We start from the raw sequence: 23,834 nt of genomic DNA on the forward strand, positions 1-23,834 counted from the left end.
TGTTACAGTACGTGGCAAAGAAAAAGGTGGTTGTTTTCTGTGATGGCTGTTAATGCTGGATCACAGTAGACCTTGGTGCAAACTTTTTTAATTCTGGGTTTTCTTTATGTTTAAAGCAATGTCTTCCAGAAAAAGAAGCGGGGGCGCAGCAGGGAAAGAGCCAAGTACCCCCGCACCAGAGATTAAATTCTCCTAGTCCGGTTCCCACTGCATTTTCTTCCCCAGAAAGACCTGAAGCTACTGGCCAATCCGAGGCTTTACGTCTATCAGTTATTGTTGCTACCTCTGATGCTTCTGTTTCTCCCTATGTTACTAAGCATGACTTGGCATCTGCCCTGGCTAGCCTAGAGGATAAAATAGCCGGGACGATTTCTTCTTTTCTTCCCAGGGTGGGAAGAAAAGGGATAGGTCCCTTTCTTCTGCACCTGGGCCCAGCAAAGAGGTAAGGCCTTTAGCCCTAGGGCCTACGGGGCTTCTGGTTTAGAACCAGATTGGGCAGTAGAAGATGATTAGAGTCACAGGCTGAACATATTTCCTCTTCAGGGGATTCTAATTCTGAGGAACCATTTACGGCATCCCGCTCCCAAAGATTGCTGATTCAATCCCTTACTGAAATGGTGCGGGTTGGGTTTAAATTGCCTCCTTTGGAGGTATCTGAGGCCTCTTGTTCCTCGCTAGGCTCTTTAGGTCCTCAGCAGGGTGTTCAGGCCTTTCCTTTCCCCCCCCCCCTGCTGCAGCAGCTAATGTATGCAGTATTCATTCCAGGGGTGCACAACTGGCAGGCGGAATTTTTTAAGTCGCCAGCAGCTGTGTCACAGCCTGAAGTGTTTCGGCTGATCTGTCAACGTTGGGGTACTCCCGATGTAGATCTGTTGGCATCCATGTTCAACAACAAACTTGACAATTTTGTTTCCAGGTCCAAGGATCTGATCGGAATAGATGCTTTGGTGACTCCTTGGTCACGGTTTAACCTGATTTATGCGTTTCCACCAGTTCAGCTTCTACCTCGGCTGCTTAACAGGATACAGGTGGAGGGGAAACCAGTGATCCTGGTGGCCCCAGTGTGGACCAGGAGGTCGTGGTACACAGAAATCATAAGGTTAGCAGTGGGGAAGCCATGGTTGCTGCCATGTCACCGGAGCTGCTATCTCAAGGTCCCATATTCCACTCTGCTTTACGGTCATTGAATTTAATGGTCTGGCTATTGAAACCAGAATATTAAGAGACCGGCGGGTCTTGGCTTCGGTTCTGGCTACATTGATCAGAGCCAGGAAGCCCGTTTCTAGGAAAACCTATTACAGAGTTTGGAAAGCCTATACTGTATCTTTTGGTGTAAATCCAAGAAATGGCATCCTTCAAAGTATGTTATTGGGAGAATTATTGCCTTTCTTCAGTTAGGGGTGGACTTAAAATTGGCATTAGTGACCATTAAACGACAAGACTCCGCCTTGTCAATTTTTTTCCAGAGTCCGTTGGCTATGCCCTCTTTGGTACGGACTTTTTTGCAAGGTTTGATTCGCAAAAGTCCTTGGGACTCTAATCTGGTTCTCACCGCCCTGCAGAACCAGCCTTTTGAACCTATTAGGCATATTCCCTTACTACTGTTGTTGAGGAAGCTGGTCTTTTTGGTTGCTATAACCTCAGCTAGAAGGGAGTCGGAGTTAGCGGCTATTTCGTGTAACGAACCCTTTCTAATTCTGCATCAGGATAAGGTAGTTTTTCATCCTCATCCTTCTTTTCATCCTAAGGTAGTTTCTGGTTTTCATTTGAACCAGGACATTGTTCTACCTTCCTTTTTTTTCTAATCCTCAGTCTATTAAGGAAAGGTTGTTACATTCTCTTGACTTTGTACGTGTGGTTAAAGTCTATTTAACCAGGTCGGCACAGATTCGTAATACTGATGCTTTCTTTGTATTGCCGGATGGGCCTAAGAAAGGCCAGGCTGCAACTTCCTCCACTATTTCTAGGTGGATTTGTCAGGTCATTTCTCAAGCTTATGGCTTGAAAGGTAGGGTTCCGCCTTTTAACTTAAAGGCCCACTCTACCAGAAGGGTAAGCGCTTCATGGGCAGTGCACCATCAAGTATCTTTGGCCCATATCCGCAAAGCTGCTGCCAGGTCTTCAGTTCATACGTTCACAAAATTCTACAAAGTGGAAGTTAGAGCTCGTGAAGGGGCTTAATTTGGTAGTAGCATACTGCAACCAGCTGTATAGTCCTACATTTTTCTTTGCTCAGGGGCAAATTTGGGACTCTGTGTCCCCTCCCCTCAAGGGCATTGCTTTAGGACATCCCAAATAGTTATTATTACCAGCTCTGTGTCCCGTGATTTACGATAAAGAAAATAAGATTTCTCTATCGTCCATTGACAGACGCAGCCTTCTTACTTCTTATCCATTGGGTTATGCTGCCCCCTGCAGGAGTAGTTCTAGGCAGGAAAAAAAAATAATTCTCCATGCCCATGGGGCTGTTCCCACAGGCTTAACCCACACCCTGTGCTCCAGCAAACCAGTTTGTTTCTGCCTAGAGAAGGAGTAGGACCTAGGTTTCCTGCTGGGACTCCAATCTCAGTTTTTTTTTCTGTTCAGAATATTTGTTTTATTTCTCTTTACTCACTTTGCTAGTTAGTGTTCAGGGGGATCCTCCTGCTGATCTACAAGCAATGCTGGCTGGGGTTTTGCACTGGATAATCTAGATCCCCAAGGTCTCCCCAGCCTGGCCTACGTGCGTGAGCAGGTTATAGTCCCGCACTAGGCCTCACCACGACGGTGCCCCTTTCCAGATGGGGGATGAGCCTGCGAGTGGATGTCTCGCTGGGACGCGACGACCTGGAACACCCTGAGTCGCAGCGTACCCCTCGGCTGGCAACACCCCCATTCCAGGTAGGAGGTGGTTCTGCCCGGAGCAGAGCCCACCCAGTCCATGGTATGGTGAGTAAATGTTGCCCCTCGGTGGTCTTTGGGGGGATGTGGGCCCTCTCCTGGGGATAATAGGACCTAGACTTCCTAAAAGATCCCCCTGGCCTGTCAGGTACCTGTCCCTGTGCCTGTCTCCCTCTCCTGTTCCCACAGGGGGCTATGTAACTGGGGCACCTGGCATCCTGGGGGGGTGGCAAGAGTATTCTGCTGGGTCTGGTTGTAGATCTTTGAGGCCTTCATATTGGGGGTCCCTGACCACATGGCATTCCGTGGGGGCCGCCATCTTTAGTGTGGGCAATGTAAAATATTTTTCCCATTGATATGTATGGGGCAGCCATTTTCCCTGTGCTTCCTATTGATTTGCATTGGCAGCCATTTTTTTGTAGCCCTGTGGAGTAAGGATAGATCGATATGGTTTTTCCAGGGCCGATACTGATATTTTGGTCACAAAGTATCGATATCGGCCGATATTCTGCACATTCAAACACACATCCAATGCAGAGTGACCAGTGCCCCCATCCAATGCAGAGTGACCAGTGCCCCCATCCAATGCAGAGTGACCAGTGCCCCCATCCAATGCAGAGTGACCAGTGCCCCCAGCAATGCAGAGTGACCAGTGCCCCCAGCAATGCAGAGTGACCAGTGCCCCCAGCAATGCTGAGTGACCAGTGCCCCCAGCAATGCAGAGTGACCAGTGCCCCCATCAATGCAGAGTGACCAGTGCCCCCATCAATGCAGAGTGACCAGTGCCCCCATCCAATGCAGAGTGACCAGTGCCCCCATCCAATGCAGAGTGACCAGTGCCCCCATCCAATGCAGAGTGACCAGTGCCCCCATCCAATGCAGAGTGACCAGTGCCCCCATCCAATGCAGAGTGACCAGTGCCCCCAGCAATGCAGAGTGACCAGTGCCCCCAGCAATGCAGAGTGACCAGTGCCCCCAGCAATGCTGAGTGACCAGTGCCCCCAGCAATGCAGAGTGACCAGTGCCCCCATCAATGCAGAGTAACCAGTGCCCCCATCAATGCAGAGTGACCAGTGCCCCCATCCAATGCAGAGTGACCAGTGCCCCCATCCAATGCAGAGTGACCAGTGCCCCCATCCAATGCAGAGTGACCAGTGCCCCCATCCAATGCAGAGTGACCAGTGCCCCCATCCAAAGCAGAGTGACCAGTGCCCCCATCCAATGCAGAGTGACCAGTGCATGGGGATTAGAGCCCCGCTTGATTACACAAAGAGCAGGGTTCTTCTGCTTCCCCGGCGTGGGTGCTCTCATACGAAGTCACGCCTCCTGGACCGGCTCCTATGATAGACATCAACAGTGTGCCCTCTATCATAGGTAGGAGGCGGGACTTCGTATGAGAGCGCCCGTGCCAGGTAAGCAGAAGAACCCTGCTCTTTGTGTAATCAGGCGGTGACTCCCTCTTCTTGCTGCACATGATTAGGAGGGTTCCTCCGAAGGTGTTAAAGTACTGGGGTCTTTGTGTGCATATCCCTGCACACTCTGCTGTCGGTATATATTTAAGGAGGGACTCCGCAGACTGTGGCGATCGGCGGTAGGAACCGCGATCGACGTTTTTAAAGTGGCAGTACTCATTTTTTCTGTTGCATTGAATATGCAGTCCCAGGCAGTAAATTCACCTTCAGACCCACTTAGTGCAACACCTGGACCATCCGGATCGCAGTCGCTGGCCACGATTTCAGCAGCTCTGGAAAGCCTGGTGACCAAGGTCGATTTTGTAATGAAAAAGGTTACTAGCCAAAAATGGCTGCTGCCTTCTACATCATTGGTGGGGTCCACTGATTCAGGGGCTGATATGGTCGACACGGACGCCCCCCTACCTGAGGGGTCGCTGTCCTCGCAATCGGATGGTGAAGAGGACCTGTCTTCTTTAGCTGCAGCACGGGAAAACGCTTTGGTGGAAGCCCTGATTGTTTCAGTTAGGGAAACTTTAAAAATGGTAGATGAGCCCACGTCGGCAGGGACACGGGTGTCTTATGGCTCCCGCAAGACCAAAAAATTGGGAAAGGTTTTTCCTTGTCCAGAGACTTTTCATGATATTGTTAATGAACAATGGTGGCGCATCAAGCACGTGCTAGTTGTGCCTAGGCGCTTTAAGCGCCGTTATCCCTTTGCTGAGACGTCTCCAACCGTTGGACAGTACCGCCTAAGGTGGATCATCCTGTTTCCAGGTTGAACAAATCTACTATAGTGCCTGTGGAAGATTCCCCGGTTTTTACGGATCCGGTGGACAGGCGGGTGGAATCCCTTTCCCGCCATCTTCATGTATTGGCGGGTTCTATTCTAAAACCGGTTGTTGTGTCTGTTTTAGTATCACAGATGGTTACGGACTGGATTGTGTCTGTTTTAGTATCACAGACGGCTACGGACTGGATTAAGGTTCTGAAGGGGAACTTGGATCCTGACATAGTTCCCCCGTAGCTGATGGAACTTATGGATCTTCCTTTTTTGGGCGAGCGATTGTTTCGCGACTTACTGGATGAGTTGGTCAAAGGTCTGACTGGTGGGAAGAGTACTCTTCTTCCTCAATCCTCCAAGGGTAGAACACACGTACTAAGCGGGGGGCTTTCCTATACCACTCATAGGCGTTTTTTTCATGCCTCCGGGGCGCAAGAAAAAGGTAAGCAGGTTCAGAGCTTCTGGAGGGACTAAGAAGCACTGGGGCAGGCCCAAGACCAGTCCGCCTGGTTCTGTGGACAAGTCCTCTTCAGAGGCACCCTCACCCGCTTCTGGGGTGGGGGGGCGTCTGCGCTTCTTTCAGGAACCCTGGACTTCCTTCATTCAAGACAAATGGGTTCACAAACTGATTCGTTCCGGGTACAAGATCGAATTTCGTTCCTGGCCGGTGGACAGGTTTTTTCAGTCAAATCTTCACCTGTCTCCGGATCGTTTAAAGATCTTTGGGATGCTGTGCAGGATCTCCTGGCTCAAGGAGTGATTGTGCCGGTTCCTTAGCAGGGTTGCTTTCACGGCTTCTATTCCAATCTGTTCACAGTGCCCAGAAAGGAGGGCAAGGTGTGTCCAATTCTGGATCTCAAGGCTCTGAACCGCTTTGTGCGGGTGTAGAAGTTTAGAATGGAGTCCATTAGATCGGTGGTGGCATCCTTAAATCAGGGGGATTTTCTGGCCTCCATCGATATCAGAGATGCGTATTTGCATGTTCCCATCTTCGAGGGACATCAGCGATTCCTCTGCTTTGCAGTGGCAGAGCAGCACTTTCAATTTGTGGTGTTACCCTTTGGTATCGCCTCCGCTCCCAGAGTTTTTACCAAGGTCCTGGCCTTGTTGCGTCAGAGAGGAATTGCGATTTTGGGATATCTGGATGATCTAATATTGCGACCAGAGTCTCTTTCGGATCTGTTGGGCAACATCTCTATTACAGTTCAGATCCTTCAGGAATTTGGGTGGATGATCAATTTTAAAAAATCTGCTCTGACGCCAGCCATAGGGGTCACATATCTGGGGCTGACTCTTGACTCTGTCCTGGTGAGGGTCTTTCTCCCCTTGGAAAAGCTTCAGAAGTTGCAAAAGGCGATCAGGTTGCTGATGGAAACCGATAGGTCTTCCTTGTGGACTTGCATGAGGGCCCTGGGTCTGATGGTATCGACCTTCGAGGCGGCCCCTTTCCTCAGTCTCACTCAAAGCCTCTGCAGAAAAAGATTCTTGCAAAATGGAATAGGGTCCTCCGTCATTGGACCAGAAAATTAGTTTGAGCCATCTCACAAAGTCGGCTCTATCCTGTTGGATCCAGTCGCCAGCTTTGTGTCAGGACAAGTCCTTCCTGCCGCTGTTCTGGACGGTGGTCCATCACGGACGCCAGCCTGTCGGGCTGGGGTGGAGTGCTGGGGAAGCTCTGTGCCCAGGGGACTTGGTCAACAGAAGAGTCTTCCTTGCCGATCAATATTCTGGAGCTCAGAGTGATCAAGCTTTGCCTGTTCCACTGGACAAGTCAGCTACGAGGGTCCCCGGTTCGGATACAATCGGACAATGCCACGACCATGGCTTACATTAATCATCAAGGGGGCGCCAAGAGTGTCCTGGTGGCCACGGAGGTGGCCGAGATTCTGATTTGGGTGGAACACAGTGTTCGGCCCTTTACGCAGTCCACATTCCGGGTGTGGAGAATTGGCAAGCGGATTACCTGAGTTGTCAGGTGCTGGATCAGGGGGGAATGGTCCCTTCATCCGGAGATGTTTCACCTCCTGTGTGTCCGGTGGGGGACTCCGGAGGTGGATCTTTTTGTGTCTCGCCTCAACAGAAAAGTTCAGCGGTTTGTGGCTAGGTCGAGGGATCCTGTGCCTGTGTAATGTTCCGGTACCTTTGGTACCCTAAATTACACTTTCCACAAGTGTATGCGCCCTACCATTTACTTTTGGAAAGGTGCGCATACACCTTTAAGACTGGAGCTGTCATCACTCAGCGCCGGACTAGATGGCTATTTAAGGCGTCGGTTCTCACTCACATGTGTTCGTTCAAACACCCTTACTTGGATGCTAACCTTGCTTGAAGCTTCCATGCTTGCAAGCTTACTTCGCTGACGGAACCTCGCTGCGCTGATCCCTTTATCCCGCTACTGGATCATCCGCCTCTCCTGAACCACCCTTCGGCTGTATCGCTAATAGTGCTAAGTACCCCGCAGGGGAATTCTCTATAAACTTATACTAAGCTTACACTATCTAGCTCTGCATAGTAAAGACTGTTTATTACATCTGCATAAACTAGATTGCTAGCTCTTGAGACTACTGCTACTTTTCTGCACTGGGTTGATCTCTTTTGTATGTCCACCTGCTATTCTATCATCTGCTATCATACAACATTGCTAAACCTTCCTGCATCCATCTGCTACTGTCTCACCTTCAAGTGTCTATCACCTATCACCTCCACTCAACCTATCCCTCAACCTTCATCATTGTGTTACCACATACATAAAGTCATTCTAGGAACCAGCTTGCTAACTGTGTGTATTTACTGGCTGAAATAAGACCTTCCACACATGATGAGTCATTGAGGTTGGGAATGGTATCTCAGCATATCTCTTACATGACTACTGACGTGGATCTATTTCTGCAGCTGAAAATCCACACCATATAAGAAACGCAGGAGCGTTACAGCCTGATGCCACAGACGCCTTGGTGGCTCCTTGGAGCCAGTATCGGCTGATTTATGCCTTCCCTCTGCTCGTACTCCTGTCGAGGTTTCTTCGTTGGGTGGCGGTGGAAGGCATTCCAGTCATTCTGATGGCACCAGACTGGCCTCGGCGGACTTGGTACGCAGACCTGGTAAGAATGGTCGTAGACCCTCCATGGAGACTTCCTCCACGGGAGGATCTGCTGTCTCAGGGACAGATCTTCCATCCTGCTTTACGGTCGCTGGCTTTAACGGCTTGGCTGTTGAAAGCAAGGTGTTGGGGGGATAGAAGCCTTTCTGACTCGGTGATTCCTACACTTTTGAAGGCCAGGAAATTGACGTCCAGGAAGATCTATCATCGTACGTGGAAATCGTACATTTTATGGTGTGAATCACTGCAGCTGCACCCTCGCTTGTTTTCTATAGCTAAGGTTTTGGCCTTTTTACAAAAAGGGGTTGAGCAGCGGTTGGCTTTGGGCACTATCAAGGGCCAAGTGTCGGCCTTGGCTATTTACTTCCAACGTCCGTTGGCCACTAATAACTTGATTCAAACTTTTCTTCAGAGGGTGCATCATCTGGCTCCTCCGAGGAGATCCCTGTTGCCTCCGTGGGATCTCAATCTGGTTTTGTCTGTTCTTCAAAAGCCTCCTTTTGAGAATATTAGGGAGATTTCTCTACATTCTTTGTCGCAGAAGGTTACCTTCCTGGTAGCTATTACTTCTACCCACAGAGTGTCTGAGTTGGTGGTGCTGTCCTGTCTTCACCTTATTTGGTGGTCCACAGAGATAAAGTGGTACATCAACCTAATCCGTCTTTCCTCCCTAAGGTGGTGCTGGATTTTCATCTCAATGAAGACATTGTGTTGCCTTCCTTATGTCCTAAGCCCAAGCATCCCAAGGAAATTGCCTTGCACTCTCTGGATGTGGTTTGGGCGATAAGGGTTTATCTGACGGTAACTGAGTCTTTTAGAAGATCGGACTCTCTCTTTGTTCTTACCAAAGGACCTAGGAAAGGTTTGGCTGCGTCTGCTGCGACCATATCCAGATTGATCAGGCAGACAGTTGTCCAGGCTTATTAACTCAAAGGTCAGGTTCCGCCTTTGAAGCCTCCTGTGAAGGCTCATTCTACTAGAGCGCCGAGTGCCTCTTGGGCTTTTCGTCATCAGGCCTCAGTAGTGCAAGTTTGTAAAGCAGCAACTTGGTCGTCTGTACACACCTTTACAAAATTCCACAAGGTTAATTTTGTTGGCATCTTCGGATGCTTCCTTTGGCCACAAGGTTTTGCAGGCTGCTGTTTCATAAGAGAATAGTTTATTTCTCTTTAGAGTTTTTTTTTGCCTGGGTGAGCTCCTGTTGTTCTTGGTTGAGCTTCATGTTCCCAGTTGGCTAGGTTTAGCCTTTGGAGTTACATTACTCTCTGGTTGCATTTTTCCCACCCCTCATGCCTACACTGCTTTAGGACATACCAATGGATAAGAAGTAAGAAGGCTGCGTCTGTTGATGGACGATAGAGAAAACCGGATTTTTGTAAGAACTTACCATAAAATCAGTTTCTCTGAAGTCCATTGATAGACGCAGTAACTGCCCCTCTAATATGGGAATGTTTTTTTATATCTTCTTCAGTGCTTACAACGAAACTGGTTTGCTGGAGCAGAGGGTGTGGGTTATGCCTGTGGGGACAGCCCCTTGGGCGTGGAGAATTCATTTTTTTTCCTGGCCAGAACTACTCCTGCAGGGTCAGCATAACCCAATGGTTAAGAAGTAAGAAGGCTGCGTCTGTCAATGGACTGCAGAGAAACGGATTTTACGGTAAGTTCTTACAAAAATCCAGTTTTTCCTGCTGCTTACCTGTAAAATCTTTTTCCCTCCCCTCTTTTTCTGGGATCTTCATTTTTTGCTTCAAAAACTGAGGTTCTTTTTGTATGGGAGGGGTTCTATAGGAGGAAATTCCTGTCTATTTGTTGCCAGTGTCCATTCACCTATAGGTGGCATATAACTCAAATAGTTATTACCAGCTCTGTGTCCCGTGATGTACTCCAAGAAAAGGATTTTACAAGTAAGCTGTAGGAAAAATCATATTTTTGTGTTTATTAAAAGTCAGCAGCTACAAAATGTGTAGCTGCTGACTTTTAATAAACACACACTCACCTGTCCCACGATCTAGCGATGTGGCCAGCAGAAGTCTTGATTCTCTCCCTCTTCCCCCCACGGCACCGGCATCACTACTGTGGGCACCTGGCTGTGACATCTTGCGGCTTCTCAGCCAGGTGGGCATTCGCGAGTCGCGCTGCTCTTCCCGAGTGGACAGGCAATTTTCTGGGACCTTTGACGTGTCCCAGAAAATTTCAGGGAGGGAGGGGGAGAGAAGAACTTTCGCTTTAGCCACCTAGGCGGTTTGAGCGGAAGTGGGAGCCGGTACCTGTCAAAACATGTTACCCCCCCCCCAAAAAAAAATGACATGCCAAATGTGGCATGTCAGGGGGCCTCAAAGTGGAAGTTCCACTTTTGAGTGGCACTCCGCTTTAAGGATCAGTCCAGTCTTCATCTTGGTTGTTCTCCTCCTATCCTCACTTTCTGACCTCTGGTGGGGCTCAGTCCTGATGTTGTTCATGAGGGATAGAGGGAGTGGCGACATTCACTCCATAACCTCCTCCTCACTGCTACTCTTATACATACTCATTGTTTCCTCACTCTCTGACTGGTAGGAGATCAGAGAACCCATTTACTAGTATCTTGAGGGGGGAATTGTAAGATCCTCAGAGACAGAGCTGCCTGATGTGGGCGGAGTCCTGGTTTAGGGGAACCGATCTGCTCATGTCTAGTAATAATCTTTTTATTTCTATTTTAGTACATGGACGGGAGATGAGGAAAACCTCAGAGGATTGTCTCACTTTGTCTCCAGACTGTAAAGTAGAAGATGAGGACATCACACAGTATAGTCCAGGAGAAAACCCGGCTACCTCAAATGTCCATCCGGCATCACACAGTGTAGAGGGACCATCGTTTTCCTCTTATCCTGAGGAACCTCCGACTGTGAGAGACAGTTCCATCCTTCCAACAGAAAAGAGGTTTTCCTGTACTGAGTGTGGGAGATGTTTTTCTAAGAAATCCAACCTTTGTACACATGAAAGATTGCACGTGGGTGAGAAGTCATATTCCTGCTTTGAGTGTGGGAAATATTTTTCGGATAAGTCACATCTTTACATACATCAGAAATCTCACACAGGGGATAAGCCACTTTCCTGTCCTAAGTGCGGGAAATTTTTTTCAAGGCTATCCAATTTTTACAGACATCAGAGATTGCACACGGGGGAGAAGCCATATCCCTGCCCAGACTGCGGGAAATGTTTTTCACAGATGTCCCATCTTTACAGCCATCAGAGATTGCACACAGGTGAGATGCCATTCTCCTGCCCTAAGTGTGGGAAATGTTTTGCAAACAAGTCCTTTTATCTTAGACATCAGAGATTGCACACAGGTGAAAAGCCATATTCTTGTCCAAAGTGTGATAAAAGTTTTTCACAGTCGTCACATCTTTACACACATCAGAGATTGCACACGGGGGAGAAGCCGTATTCCTGTCCAGAGTGTGGGAAGTCTTTTTCAATGAAGTCCAATCTTCAGAGACATCGAACATTGCACACGGGGGAGAAGCGGTATTCCTGTTCTGAGTGCGACAAATGTTTTGTACAAAAATCAGAACTTGTCATACATCAGAGATCTCACACGGGGGAAAAGCCGTATTCTTGTCCTGAGTGCGGGAAATGTTTTGCAAGAAAGCCCAATCTTCACAGACATCAGACATTGCACACAGGTGAGAAGCCGTATTCCTGTTCTGACTGTGGGAAATGTTTTGTACAAAAATCAAAACTTGTCACACATCAGAGATCTCACACAGGGGAGAAGCCGTATTCCTGTCCTAAATGCGAGAAATGTTTTTCAGAAAAGTCTCATCTTTCCAGACATCAGAGATCTCACATGGGGGAGACATCAGAGATCTCACATGGGGGAGAAACCACTTTCTTGTCCTGAGTGAGGGAATTGTTACTCACTGAACTCCTGTCTTCCTGTACATCAGGGATCCCACGCAACCCTCGAGGTGTATTAGTGCCTTGAGTGGGGGAAATGTCTTCTATATGAATGTTGGTGGACATCACAGCTCTCATGTGGGGAAGAAGCACACCCTGATATACACCTCAGATATACTCCATAGCTGATCTTCATCATGTAAGAAACACTTCATAAGGAGATCACCAAAGACATGCATGAAGTGTTGTACCGTGTTGGCCATTGATAGCAGTAGAAAAATAAAGATGGAGTCATTACCTTTCATTGGCTGAGTGCATTTTGTGGTGTAAGCTTTCATGAACAAAAGCTGATTGGTTTCTATGCAGAAGTGAGCCTGATTCTGCACTCACCACCTTTAGTAAAAAAAAGGGTCAATGCACACTAGACAGCTGAAAAAATGGCAGAACCTCTGGCAGAAAAGCAGCATAAAATGCTCATAGTGTCCCAAATTTCACAACTGTTTATGAGCATTTACTTTTATAAGTGTTTTTCAAAAATATCCCCTCTGCTCTTTTTCAGCTATAATCAATGCACACCTAAAAATGGTGATCATGCCTAAATGCCACGTTTTTTGCCCATCAAGCATTTTTCTGCCCAAAGGCTCCTCTGAAAAACGCACTTGTGACTTTTTTTTTTTTTTTTGTTCCTGAAAACACTCCTCTGCAAGTATGCCTGTAAATTGCAAAATGGACAAACAGGCTAACATAGAGTTGCTTATATAGGCTGAAGAAAAAACCCCACCAAAAGTCTGTATAAGCAGCATTTTTTATGCCTAGTGTGCATGAGGTCATAGAAGTCTATAAAAGCACTTTCTATACCGGGCACTTTCACCACCTTCCTGCCCAGGCCAATTTTCAACTTTCAGCGCTCTCACACTTTGAATGACAATGGTGTAGTCATGCAACGCTGTACCCAAATGACATTTTTATCATTTTTTGACACAAATAGAGCTTTCTTTTGGTGGTATTTGATCACCACTGGGTTTTTTTTTTTTTTTGCTAAACAAATTGTAAAAGGACCGAAAACTTTGAAAGAAAAAGTTTTTCTTAGTATTTGTTATAAAATTCTGTAAATAAGTAATTTTTCTTCTTCACTGATGTGCACTGATGGGGTGCCACTAATATGCAGCACTGATGGGTGAAATGATGGGCACTGATAGGAAGCACTGATGGGGGACAATGATGGGCACTAATATGCCACAGCACTGATGGGTGACAATGATGGGCACTGATAGGAAGCACTGATAGACAGCACTGTAAAGTAGAAGATGACTTTACGTCAGGAGAGCCGCTTTTCTGCTCTCCTCTACTCACGTGTTGTAAGCCGGAACCGGCATTTCCGATTTACACTGTTATCAATTGCAATTGGACGCAACTGATCACATGGTACAGAGCCTACGTAATATCCTTGATCAGAGATGCAGTGTGTCCGAGTGACACATCTCACTATCATCTGCCAGGCTGCGCGCCCCCCCAGAGGCACGCATGAGGGCAAGTTGTGAAGGACATCATATGACGTAATTTTCTTTAAGGCTGGGTGGAATGTGGTTAAAAGAAAAATTGAACAAATGTGGCCAGAATTCACCCAGTTGTGAAGAATTTGGTTGTATTTTTTTAACTGCTTTTAAACTGGGGGTATTGTTCTAAGAGGATGTTCATTAAGGCCCTCGCAGAACTGGATGACTGCGCCATAGCCAGGGACCCAAGGATTTCATCCCAATACCTAATGGCAGTCAGGGTGCCATTGTCCAGCCTGGGAGAGGTCTGTGCGCCCCTCCATGGATACGCCTCCCCAGACCATCACTGACCCACCTCCAAACCAGTCATGCTGAACAACAGGCAGCATAATGTTCCCCATGGCTTCTCCAGACCCTTTCACATCTGTCACATGTGATCAGGGTGAACCTGCTCTCATCTGTGAAAAGCACAGGGTGCTAGTGGGGGACCTGCCAATTCTGGTGTTCAATGGCAAATGACAATCAAGCTCCACGGTGGCAGGCAGTGAGCTCAGGGCCCTCTAGAGGATGTTGGGCCTTCAGGCCACCATTAAGAAGTCTGTTTCTGATTATTTGGTCAGAGACATTCACACCAGTGGCCTGCTGGGAGTCACTTTGTAGAGCTGTGGTAGTGCTCATCCTGTTCCTCCTTGCACAAAGAAGCAGATACCGGTCCTGCTGATGGGTTAAGGGCCTTCTATGGCCTTGTCCAGCTCTCCTAGAGTAATTGCCTGTCTCCTGGAATCTCCTCCATGCTCCTGAGCCTGTGCTGGGAGACACAGCAAACCTTCTGGTAATGGCACATATTGATGTGCCATCCTGGAGGAGTTGGACTGCCTGTGCAACCTCTATAGGGTCCAGGTATCACCTCATGCTACCAGTAGTGACACTGACCCTAGCCAAATGCAAAACTAGTGAAAAACAGTCAAAAAAGATGAGTAAGGAAAAACATTTCAGTGGCCTTCACCTGTAAAACCATTCTGCTTTGGAGGTCATCTCATTGTTGCCCATCTAGTGATCCCTGTTGTTACTTTCATTAACACCAAAGCAGCGAAAACTGATTACCAACCCCCTCTGCTACTTAACTGACTAGATCAATATCCCAGGAGTTTAACTGACTTGATGCTATACTCTGATTAAAAAGCATTCCTTTTATTTTTTTGAGCAGTGTAGTTGTATATAAAATGCACTTTTCTCTTACGTCCTCTGACAGTCGCCACGCACTCATTCAGTCTTCACCAATGGGTATTGACCTCTTATCCATAGGAGCAAGCTAGGCATAAGACTTGTTAAAAACAAAGCAATTTACATAGACACACCTATGGGGGCTGTCCCACTGGTCCAATACCCCCCTGCTATCAGCCATCCCAACTCAGTTTGTCTTCTGCCTAGTTAGGAGTAAGATAGGTTTCCCTGTGCTGGGGCTACGGTCTCAGCCTTTCTCCTGTTTTATGATTTTATTTTCTGCAAATGTTTTTTTCTTTGCACTACTAGCTGTTTATTTGTCAGCATTTAGTTAGTCGGCTCTTCGGAAGACGACGGCGTTTGCGGAGCTGGGAGTCGCACTGGTCGTCCTGGTGCTCCTGGACAGAGGGCCTTATGGAATCCAGCCTGCCATCAAGCGTTTAGCAGGCTATGCGTACGCCCTGGCCTCGCAAATGACCTATCCCTGTCCTCAGGGATGAAAGCCCGTGAATTGGCCACCTCGCTTGGACGTCTCAACCGCGGTTCCGTGCATTGCTAGCGTCCTGCGTTTTTGGCTGATGGCTTCCCATAGGTGAGAGGCGCCCATGCCATCGGGTACAGTAAGTATATCCTATGTGGAGCCTCTGTCTGGGGATAGCAGTCTGCTGTGTCTGTGGTATCCCCTCATGTCTGTGTGTTTGGGGCTCACCTCACTCCCGATCCCTGCGGGGGCTCTACCGCGTCTAGGACGCTATGTGGGGGTCCCTACCCTGTGTGACACTGTTTGTGGTGTGTTTGGGTGCAGACATGTGCGGCGGCCCGCTGCGGAGTAAAAAACCTTGGGTCAGCCATTTTAGGTGTGGGCAGCTGCTTGGCTTCCCTTTGGGCGCTTCTGCAGCTATCATTGTAGTGTGTTTTGGCGCCTTCGGGCGCCATCTTGTGTGTGGCACTGTGTTTTCTTCTGTGCACATGTCGGCGCCATTTTCCCAGAGCCTCACATTGCTTTCTATGGGCAACCATTTTTCCTTAGCCTGGGTCCTGTTCATCCTCATGCGGTGTGACATCACTTCCTTTCTCATGCAGAGGAGATCGTCAGACAAGCGTGGTAACACTTGTGGGGGTCTGTCCTTGCTTTTTTGTGGGGAATATATCTGGCTATCAGCTTTATTCCTGCCTGCAGAGTCTATCAGTGTATTGCGCCGCAACGTCATCACACATCGCCGCGGACCGCACTGCAGGCGGCCGCGGCCCCTTTCTCTCCATTGCCGTACTACATGCCCCGAAGCAAGCCGTTTTTATGTAAGTGTAACCTAATTAACTATTAAACAGTCTGTGAGGTATTACACTATTGTGCGGTTTTGTCATTTCTGGGGCACTGGGAGACCTTGGAGGAGCCATATCCAGACCTAGGGATCACAGAAGGGACATCCACCACCCCTGTGAAGTGTATGTCTATGCCTATATTCAAGAATTTTTCTGGTAAGAGGCACATCCTCTCATTTAGCGTGGTCTCAGGGATCCACTGTGGTTTTTTTACACCTGGATTTGTGCTATATTACGCCCTTACATATCCATTCTTCTGGTAAGGAGCCAATCCAGAGTTGGTGGTGGGAACACTTGCACTTTGATTTGCTGTGGATTTTTTCACCAAGGAGCTCATTTTACTCACCATAACACTTGGACTATTTGGATTGGACTTTATATATATTCTTTGCCAATTTTTGCACTACTATGTTGAAGAGTGTTTTATTCACTTTGATGTTCAGTTGATATACTAGAGCACATGCAACATGTATTATTCGTTGGTATAATATTATACTTTGATTATTTTTCTGATACCACAATATTTGTTAATCACGTTTGTGATTTGTTTCCCTAATTTCAGGGAACACCTTTTATATGAGTTTTGCGCACCTTATTTTTAAACAAAGGTTACACTGTAGAACTGATCACTGAAGCATATGAGAAATACAAGAGGGAATACATCAAGATGTTGCAAAGAAATCAGGATGTTATTGAGACACTGATTTGGTCCTATTTAGCACTAGATATAGCAACAAAGCATTTGAAATTAAAAAGGTGTTCATAAAGTACTGGAACGTCCTCAAACAGCATGCTTATTTGTCGAGCGTGATCCCGGGCAGAACCAATGTGGTCTTTGGAAAGCCAAGAGATCTCAGAAGCCACATTGCCCCCAAGAGATCTCAGAAGCCACATTGCCCCCAAAAGAACAAAGATTACAGTTACAACTGGCATAGTCTGCTGTTAGAAATCACGGGGCCCCATACTGCTTATTCAAGAGGCTTTTCAGCGGTTAGAGCAAAGAGAACAAAGATTACAGTTACAACTGGCATAGTCTGCTGTTAGAAATCATGGGGCCCCATACAGCTTATTCAAGAGGCTTTTCAGCGAAGCCCGCACAAGTCCGCTCGTCGTGCTAGCCGAGAACTTGGGATTCCTCATATAACTGTTTGGCGTGTGTTAGGACAACTTCTGAGGCCATACTGATTGCAACTGGTGCAAGCTCTTCATGCAAGTGACAGAAGAAAAGGTTCAGGTTAGAGTTTTGTCATATGCTTTCAGACTACATGGAGGACAACAGATTCTTACGGTGGTTGATTTTTAGTGATGAAGCAATGTCTCATCTAAGCCAGGGATAGGCAACCTTTCAGAGATTGAGATCTACCTAGACAACATGGAGGAAAGCAAAGATCCCTGGGGGGGGGGGGGGGGTGCAGAGTCTAGTACTCAGAGCCCATCAGGTGCCCAATAAAAAGACAGCATCACAGTAGTGTCCTCTGTCCCCTTCACGTCATCCTCCCACTGTAGTGTCCTCTGCCCCCCCTTAGTAGTGTGGGGCTGCTGTGGGTTCAGGTGTACAGTACCAAACAAAGAGTGCACATTTGGGCCACTTACCTGCAATTGCAAACCAATGTCAAATTAGGACCTGTGGCATTGTTTGTACAGCCACTATATCCCCATATAGTAACAGGTTGCTCCATCTGCATGAAAAAAACACTCATTCACATGGCCAGAGTACCAAGGGATTGAGGACATAGATTCCTTAATCCTGCTTTCTGCAGCACTGCAGAATGAAAGAACAGGAAGCATTCTGTACAGAAGCTCCTTGCTCATTCACAAACTGAAGCATATGTGTTGCATCTGATGTATTTTTTATGTAAATAATATACATAGAGATGTATGTATGTGTGTGTATATATAATATATATTCTTGTGACTTTCCCACGCTCACTTACTCCCACACAGTGGGCGTTTGTTGAGCAGGTTTTCTGCAAGTGGACACTTGTCAAACAGATGTCCTGGTGTGCTTACACAAGATGTCCTCTCTGCTTCCATTGTTTATACAGGTGTTCTGGTCAACTCTAAATCTAGCTTGAACTTTTGACATGGTTGACCTATGTCCTATGGCATGTATGATACAAAACAGCCACCTAGTGGCTCAATTTGACAATGTTACTGTAACAGATCCAAGACCCACACTGTGCTTGTGGACTTCCATCATTATACGGCTTCCTTCAGTCTGGAACATAGATATCAAATATTCCAGCTGCCCCCCATACAAAGCTAGCCGATAACTTAGCTTGTACAAGTTTTGGAACCTTTTCTTTTATTGAACAACTCACACAGCATGGACATCCCCCTCCTGATCAGATTACCCCATCAGGTCAGGGGTTGCCTGATTACATTATCATATGTAGATGAAATTGTATACAGAAATAGAATTAACCTTAACTAATTATCTAGCCATCTGGACAGAAACAATATGTGAGTTCTTTAACAATGGGACAGACAGGCTTAACAGAATCCACATCACACCTCAATACACAGACAATAGGAAGGGACCACCAGTGACAGACTGCCCATCTCTGACATTGAAGTACAATACACATTATCATAAGTGTAAACATAGAACCCCCAGTAGATAACAGGTCAGTATATCAGCATATTCAACGATGTGTGGAAGACAGGTGGTTGAGCTGATATTAGCATCTGTTATGAGTCTATGTGAAGCAGTCTTCATAGGTTTCTTGAGATACATATTACTGTCCCATTTGAAGTAATCCAAAGCATGTTCTCAGTGTCCATTAAGTATCTGTCTTTCACTCCCAGTGACGGTGAGTACCGTCACAGTTACTATATTTGACATCAGTGCAGTGGGGCAGAGAAGGATACGCCCAGGTAGAATTGTCTTCTCAAAACTTTCCAAATAAAAGCCAAGAACAGAGATTGAGAGCAGGACTTTGTAATGACTTAACACCAAGGAAGGTCTCTGCCAGAACCTGAAGACGATTTTGCCCGATCGCCTGGGGTCCTCATTACCAAGGAGATCATGAAGTTTTTATAAGCGGAGCTAAGTAACCTTTTTGTGTATACTTATTGTATACAGACCATAGTTTTGCTAGGAAGTAGGTAGCATTTTTCCTTGTTAGGTTGCGTTAGGCTTGTGCTGTATTCCTATAATTGTAATTGTTTGTATGTACAGAATTTTGGTTTAGTAAAGCACATTAACCCCGCTAGCGGTAAACCCGAGCGTGACTCGGGGTAGGAATTTTCTGCTATTATCGGTATCCCCGAGTCACGCTCGGGGTGAATGGCAGAGCTATGCAGACAGCGCAGTGGAGCGTCTCTTACCTTATCCTGGCGATCCAGCGATGAGCTCTCATTGCTGTGACCGCCAGCCGAGATCTCCGCCGCTCGTCTGTCGGTAGGAGGACTTCCTAGTTCCGTTCCCTGCAGCAGCAATGCTGCATGGGAGCGGAACTAGGGAGGGAAATTCAGAAAAAAAAACGTTGCACAAAATGCATAACACATTTTATATTATATATATATATATATATATATATACACACACACACACACACACACACACATATATATATATATATATATATATATATATATATATATATATATATATATATATATACACACACACACACACACACACACACACACACACACACACACATATATATATTTATATATATATATACACACACATATATATATATATATATATATATACACACATATATATATAATATATAACGCATGAATTATAATCTAATCAATAAAATAATTTTATTATATATATTATATAATAAAATTATATTATTGATTTGATTATAATTCACGCTTTTGTGTTTCAAATTTATCACATCTGGGATGTCTACTAGAGTCTTGTTTTGGTCAGGTTTAAGTCAGTAATTACTAAGAATTGTAGGCCTATAATACATGACGCCAAATTTCCATGAAAAGAATTGTACCTCTTTTGGTACAGAATTCCTGACAGAATCATACCGCCAGGGAGGTTAATATACCACAGAGATACAAGTTTCCTTGGTTTTTACCACAAGAAACTTTAAAAAGACACAAGTAAAACAGCATAGTAAACAGAATTTACTATGCTTCAGTTAGAAATGAACACAGGGACAGTTGGTGCACATTGTTTACTGCATGCATTCAAGAAATGAAGGGGCCAGTAATTATGACATGTTAACTGCCCCCCCCTTTCCATCTTCACACCCAGAAGTGCTGCAAGAGGGGGAAACAAGGGCATCTGAACTGTAGGAAGTAAGGGGCTGATTGTGGAGGGGGGCGATCAGAATACCGTGGGGTACACAATTACTGGAACAAGCAGGAGGGAGAGGAGAAGACGGTTGCTATGCAGGGTGAGTCACAGGGCATTGTCTGCAGTAATTGTCCCCCATACAGCTGTAGGGGCCCCTCATCGAACATACAGAGCCTGGGCCCGCACAGGCTGACCAGTGCTTCCCCCCCCCCTTATCAGCAGCCCTCCCATCTTCTAGACTTCCTTTTTAAACAGAAAGGTAATTTTATGATACAGCCAACTCTGGGGTACTTTATGTGGCATAGGAAAAAAAAAGTGACCGGAACATTTGGCAAAGCATACCCTATCTGACAATTCATTAACCGCGGCTTGCAATATGTGGTCTATGACCTGCTATGCCCCTGCAGCCCACCTTATGTAGGCCAAACTACACCCACCTTGAGGACACGGTTCGAAGCGCAGAAGATAAATATCCTGAAAGGATTTGATAAACACTCTATCCCCCACCATTTTTTTGGAGGTGCATAATAAAAATCCGGACGGCCTCAAGGTGTTTGGGATAGGAGACACAGCTGCAGGTAGAAAACATAAGTAAGTCGGCAGTCGGGAAGCATTTTGGATCCACGGGTTGGATACCATGACACCAAGGGGTCTGAAAGAAGACCTTGAGATCCACGTGCAATGAATAAATGATGCTGCGCTGCTCATGCAATTAAAACACCTCCAAATGTAGTGACAGTGAATGATGACTAAGAAAGGAGTAAACTACCTACAGAGGTGCTAACCCCACTAGCAACGAATACGTTTATAAACCCACATCCCATACAAATAGAAATATCGTTGAATCTCTTGAACAGTAGCTAACCACAAAGCTAAAGATACCAAAAACAAAACTCAAGTTAGTAAAAACCCCACAAAATATAATGCATAAATAGTGACCCCTAAACAACGTGAATCACAATTATTTGACTTCTTAGAGCTGGGTGATTCCACCCTGAGTCAGGTGTCCAGAATTCTGGTAATATACTGTAATCCTTGTGATATATACTGTAAATCTAGTGCCCAGCGACAGAAATCAACAGGATTGGTGCGTTTATCCTGACGTAATGACCTAAGGTTATTTCTGCTGAGTGGGCATGGTCAGGATCATCATAAAGTAAACCCAGGGACTTACCCTCAGGCTGGGTCATCTGCGGGAAGACTAAAGGCCCAAGACTGGGGGTCCCCCTGCAACCATGTAATAATCAGGTTATTTCACTGTGCTTCAGAACCAGAAGAGCGTGGCTGTACACCCTCACATATTGTATACCCAGTGAAGTGACTGGCCTCAGAGATGTTTACTTGTTTATCTGAAGTCTTCTCTTCTCTACACCCCTTCAAAAGGGCAGAATTGTGTTAAAATCCTGCATTTGTGAGGAGCAGAGAAGAAGGGGTGGAGAGACTACCGTCACACTGTGTGAGAGCTGATTGGAAAAAAGGCACACCCCACCCTTTGCACAGCATAAGAACTGTGTTGTGAATAGACGAGCTATGTGCTTCCCCCATATCATAAATGTATCTCATGTGTCAGGAAAACGTCTCAGAAGTGACTCATGCTGATAACAGAGGAACAAAGCACCAGAGAGAAACCACACTTAGAGCTTTGAGGAGAGATAAGTAAACACTACAGATATATGAGCTTTGCTCAGATTCCAGGACTAAGGTTTACAACCACTAGGGATGGGCAAATGGTTTGGCCCGAGCCAAACTGATGAGTCATCAGCTGTCGATGGGTTTCCCCGCTGACAGCTGAATAAAAAAAATGGCATGGGTCTGGTGTGGATTTGGAGGGGAACACCACGTCAAAATAAAAAAAAAATGGTGTGGTGTCCCCCCTGAAAATCCATACCAGACCCTTACCTGGACATACAGCCTAGCAGGTCATAAAAAGGGTAGGGGGAACGAGCGAGCATCCCCCCTCCTGAACCATACCGGTCCCCATGCCCTCAGCTTGTTGACGGGGACAAAGGCCTCTTCCCGACAACCCTGAACTGTGGTTGTCGAGGTCTGCAGGCAGAGGGCTTATCGGAATCTGGAAGTCCCCTTTAACAAGGGGGCTCCCAGATCCCGGCCATCCCTTATGTGAATGGGTATCAGGTACATCATACCCCACGAGACAGTTTTTGACAAATCCTTTATTAAAAAATTGTTAAAAAGTGTCCCTCAATGTAAATCCATCTTCAATCACGCCCCCCCCCCCCCCCCCCGCTGACCCAAAAAATAAGAGAAAATGCAAAAAGCTCGGTCCCTTGGGAGGCCTCCTGACGTATACCTGCATCGTGCTTTGACATTTCTTATATAGGCAAGGGACCTTTTTATTTCTTCATTTTTTTTAATAGCCGGGTGTCGGCAATTGTAACCGCGAGTCATTTTAAATATGATTTGACTCATGTCACCCAGGGCAATACCCAGACCCCAATACTCCTTTTATGGCCAATTACTTGCATTTAAAACTTCAAAATGGGCACTTTTGATTTTTCCTGTTTGACTCCCATAGACTTCATTGGGGTTCCCCGTTCGGGTTAGAACATTTCCCCGGTTCAGGAGTTCTGCTGAGAACAGGAGGGTATTCGGCCCATCCCTAACAACCACTTTAAAGGATACTGTAAGTTCACATTTTGGAACTTTACATGTTTCACCCGTATTTAGGGTGTAACATGTTTTAGCAGCTGCAGCCTCTGCCCCTCTCCTCCACTCCCTGTGACAGTGAGCAGGGATCTTCTCCCTGCAACCTCTGTCACTATTTGAAAATAGCAAGGCTGTTTAGGGCTCTGTCCACACGGCCGCATCATTCATGCAGTTTTCTGTGAATGCATGAACTACAACTGCCGTCAGTCATTGCAGCTGAATGCACTGAACACCTCCTGGTTCGGTTCGCCCCAGAACTCATGAACTGAGAAAAAGTATGGACCCAAGCCGTGAACTCTATTAAAGTCTATGAGACCTGAACACGAACAATCAAAAGTCCCCATTTTGAAGGCTTATATGCAAGTAATTGGCCATAAAAGGGATATGGGGGTCCGGGTATTGCCCTGAGGACATGTATCAATGCAACATATTTTTTTAAAAAGATTGTTTTTAAAGGTGCAGTGATTTTAATAATGCTTAAAGTGAAAATATAAAAATGAAAAATTCCTTTAAATATAATGCTGGGGAAGGGGGTCCTCTTAGTCTGCCTGTAAAGTGGCACATCTGTACTGTGTATAGAACCTACTGCAGCAAAACTGACATTTATAAAAAAAAAAAAAAAAAAATTACATTTAAAGAGGAAGTAAACTTCCTTTTTTTCTTTCTTTTTTCCCCCCTGCAAAGTAAATGCATAATGTGCTAGTATGCATCGCATACTAGCACATTATGTGACACCTGCAATGAAGCCCGCGTTGTCCCTGCT

The 23,834-nt window shown here is 46.3% G+C and overlaps 3 protein-coding genes across 3 annotated transcripts in view; 2 read left to right on the top strand and 1 right to left on the bottom strand.

Annotated features, from left to right (window-relative positions):
* The window catches only part of LOC309550284 (uncharacterized protein), a gene marked incomplete at both ends in the record, with an annotated part of 77,976 nt that extends 65,881 nt beyond the window's left edge, over window positions 1-12,095 (top strand). The window contains one exon of the mRNA XM_082250689.1: window positions 11,156-12,095. Coding sequence (XP_082106815.1) covers window positions 11,156-12,095 — 940 coding nt within the window. The remainder of the gene's footprint in view (window positions 1-11,155) is intronic.
* Window positions 1-23,834, bottom strand: part of LOC309550737 (uncharacterized protein) — a 578,111-nt gene that overhangs the window by 132,533 nt on the left and 421,744 nt on the right. The gene's annotated exons all lie outside the window — the stretch shown is intronic.
* The window catches only part of LOC309550685 (uncharacterized protein), a 903,485-nt gene that overhangs the window by 5,642 nt on the left and 874,009 nt on the right, over window positions 1-23,834 (top strand). The window lies entirely within an intron of this gene.

The sequence above is a fragment of the Pelophylax lessonae genome (genome assembly GCF_965119305.1).
Source record: "Pelophylax lessonae genome assembly, chromosome: 3".
In the NCBI taxonomy this organism is placed as follows: Eukaryota; Metazoa; Chordata; class Amphibia; order Anura; family Ranidae; genus Pelophylax; species Pelophylax lessonae.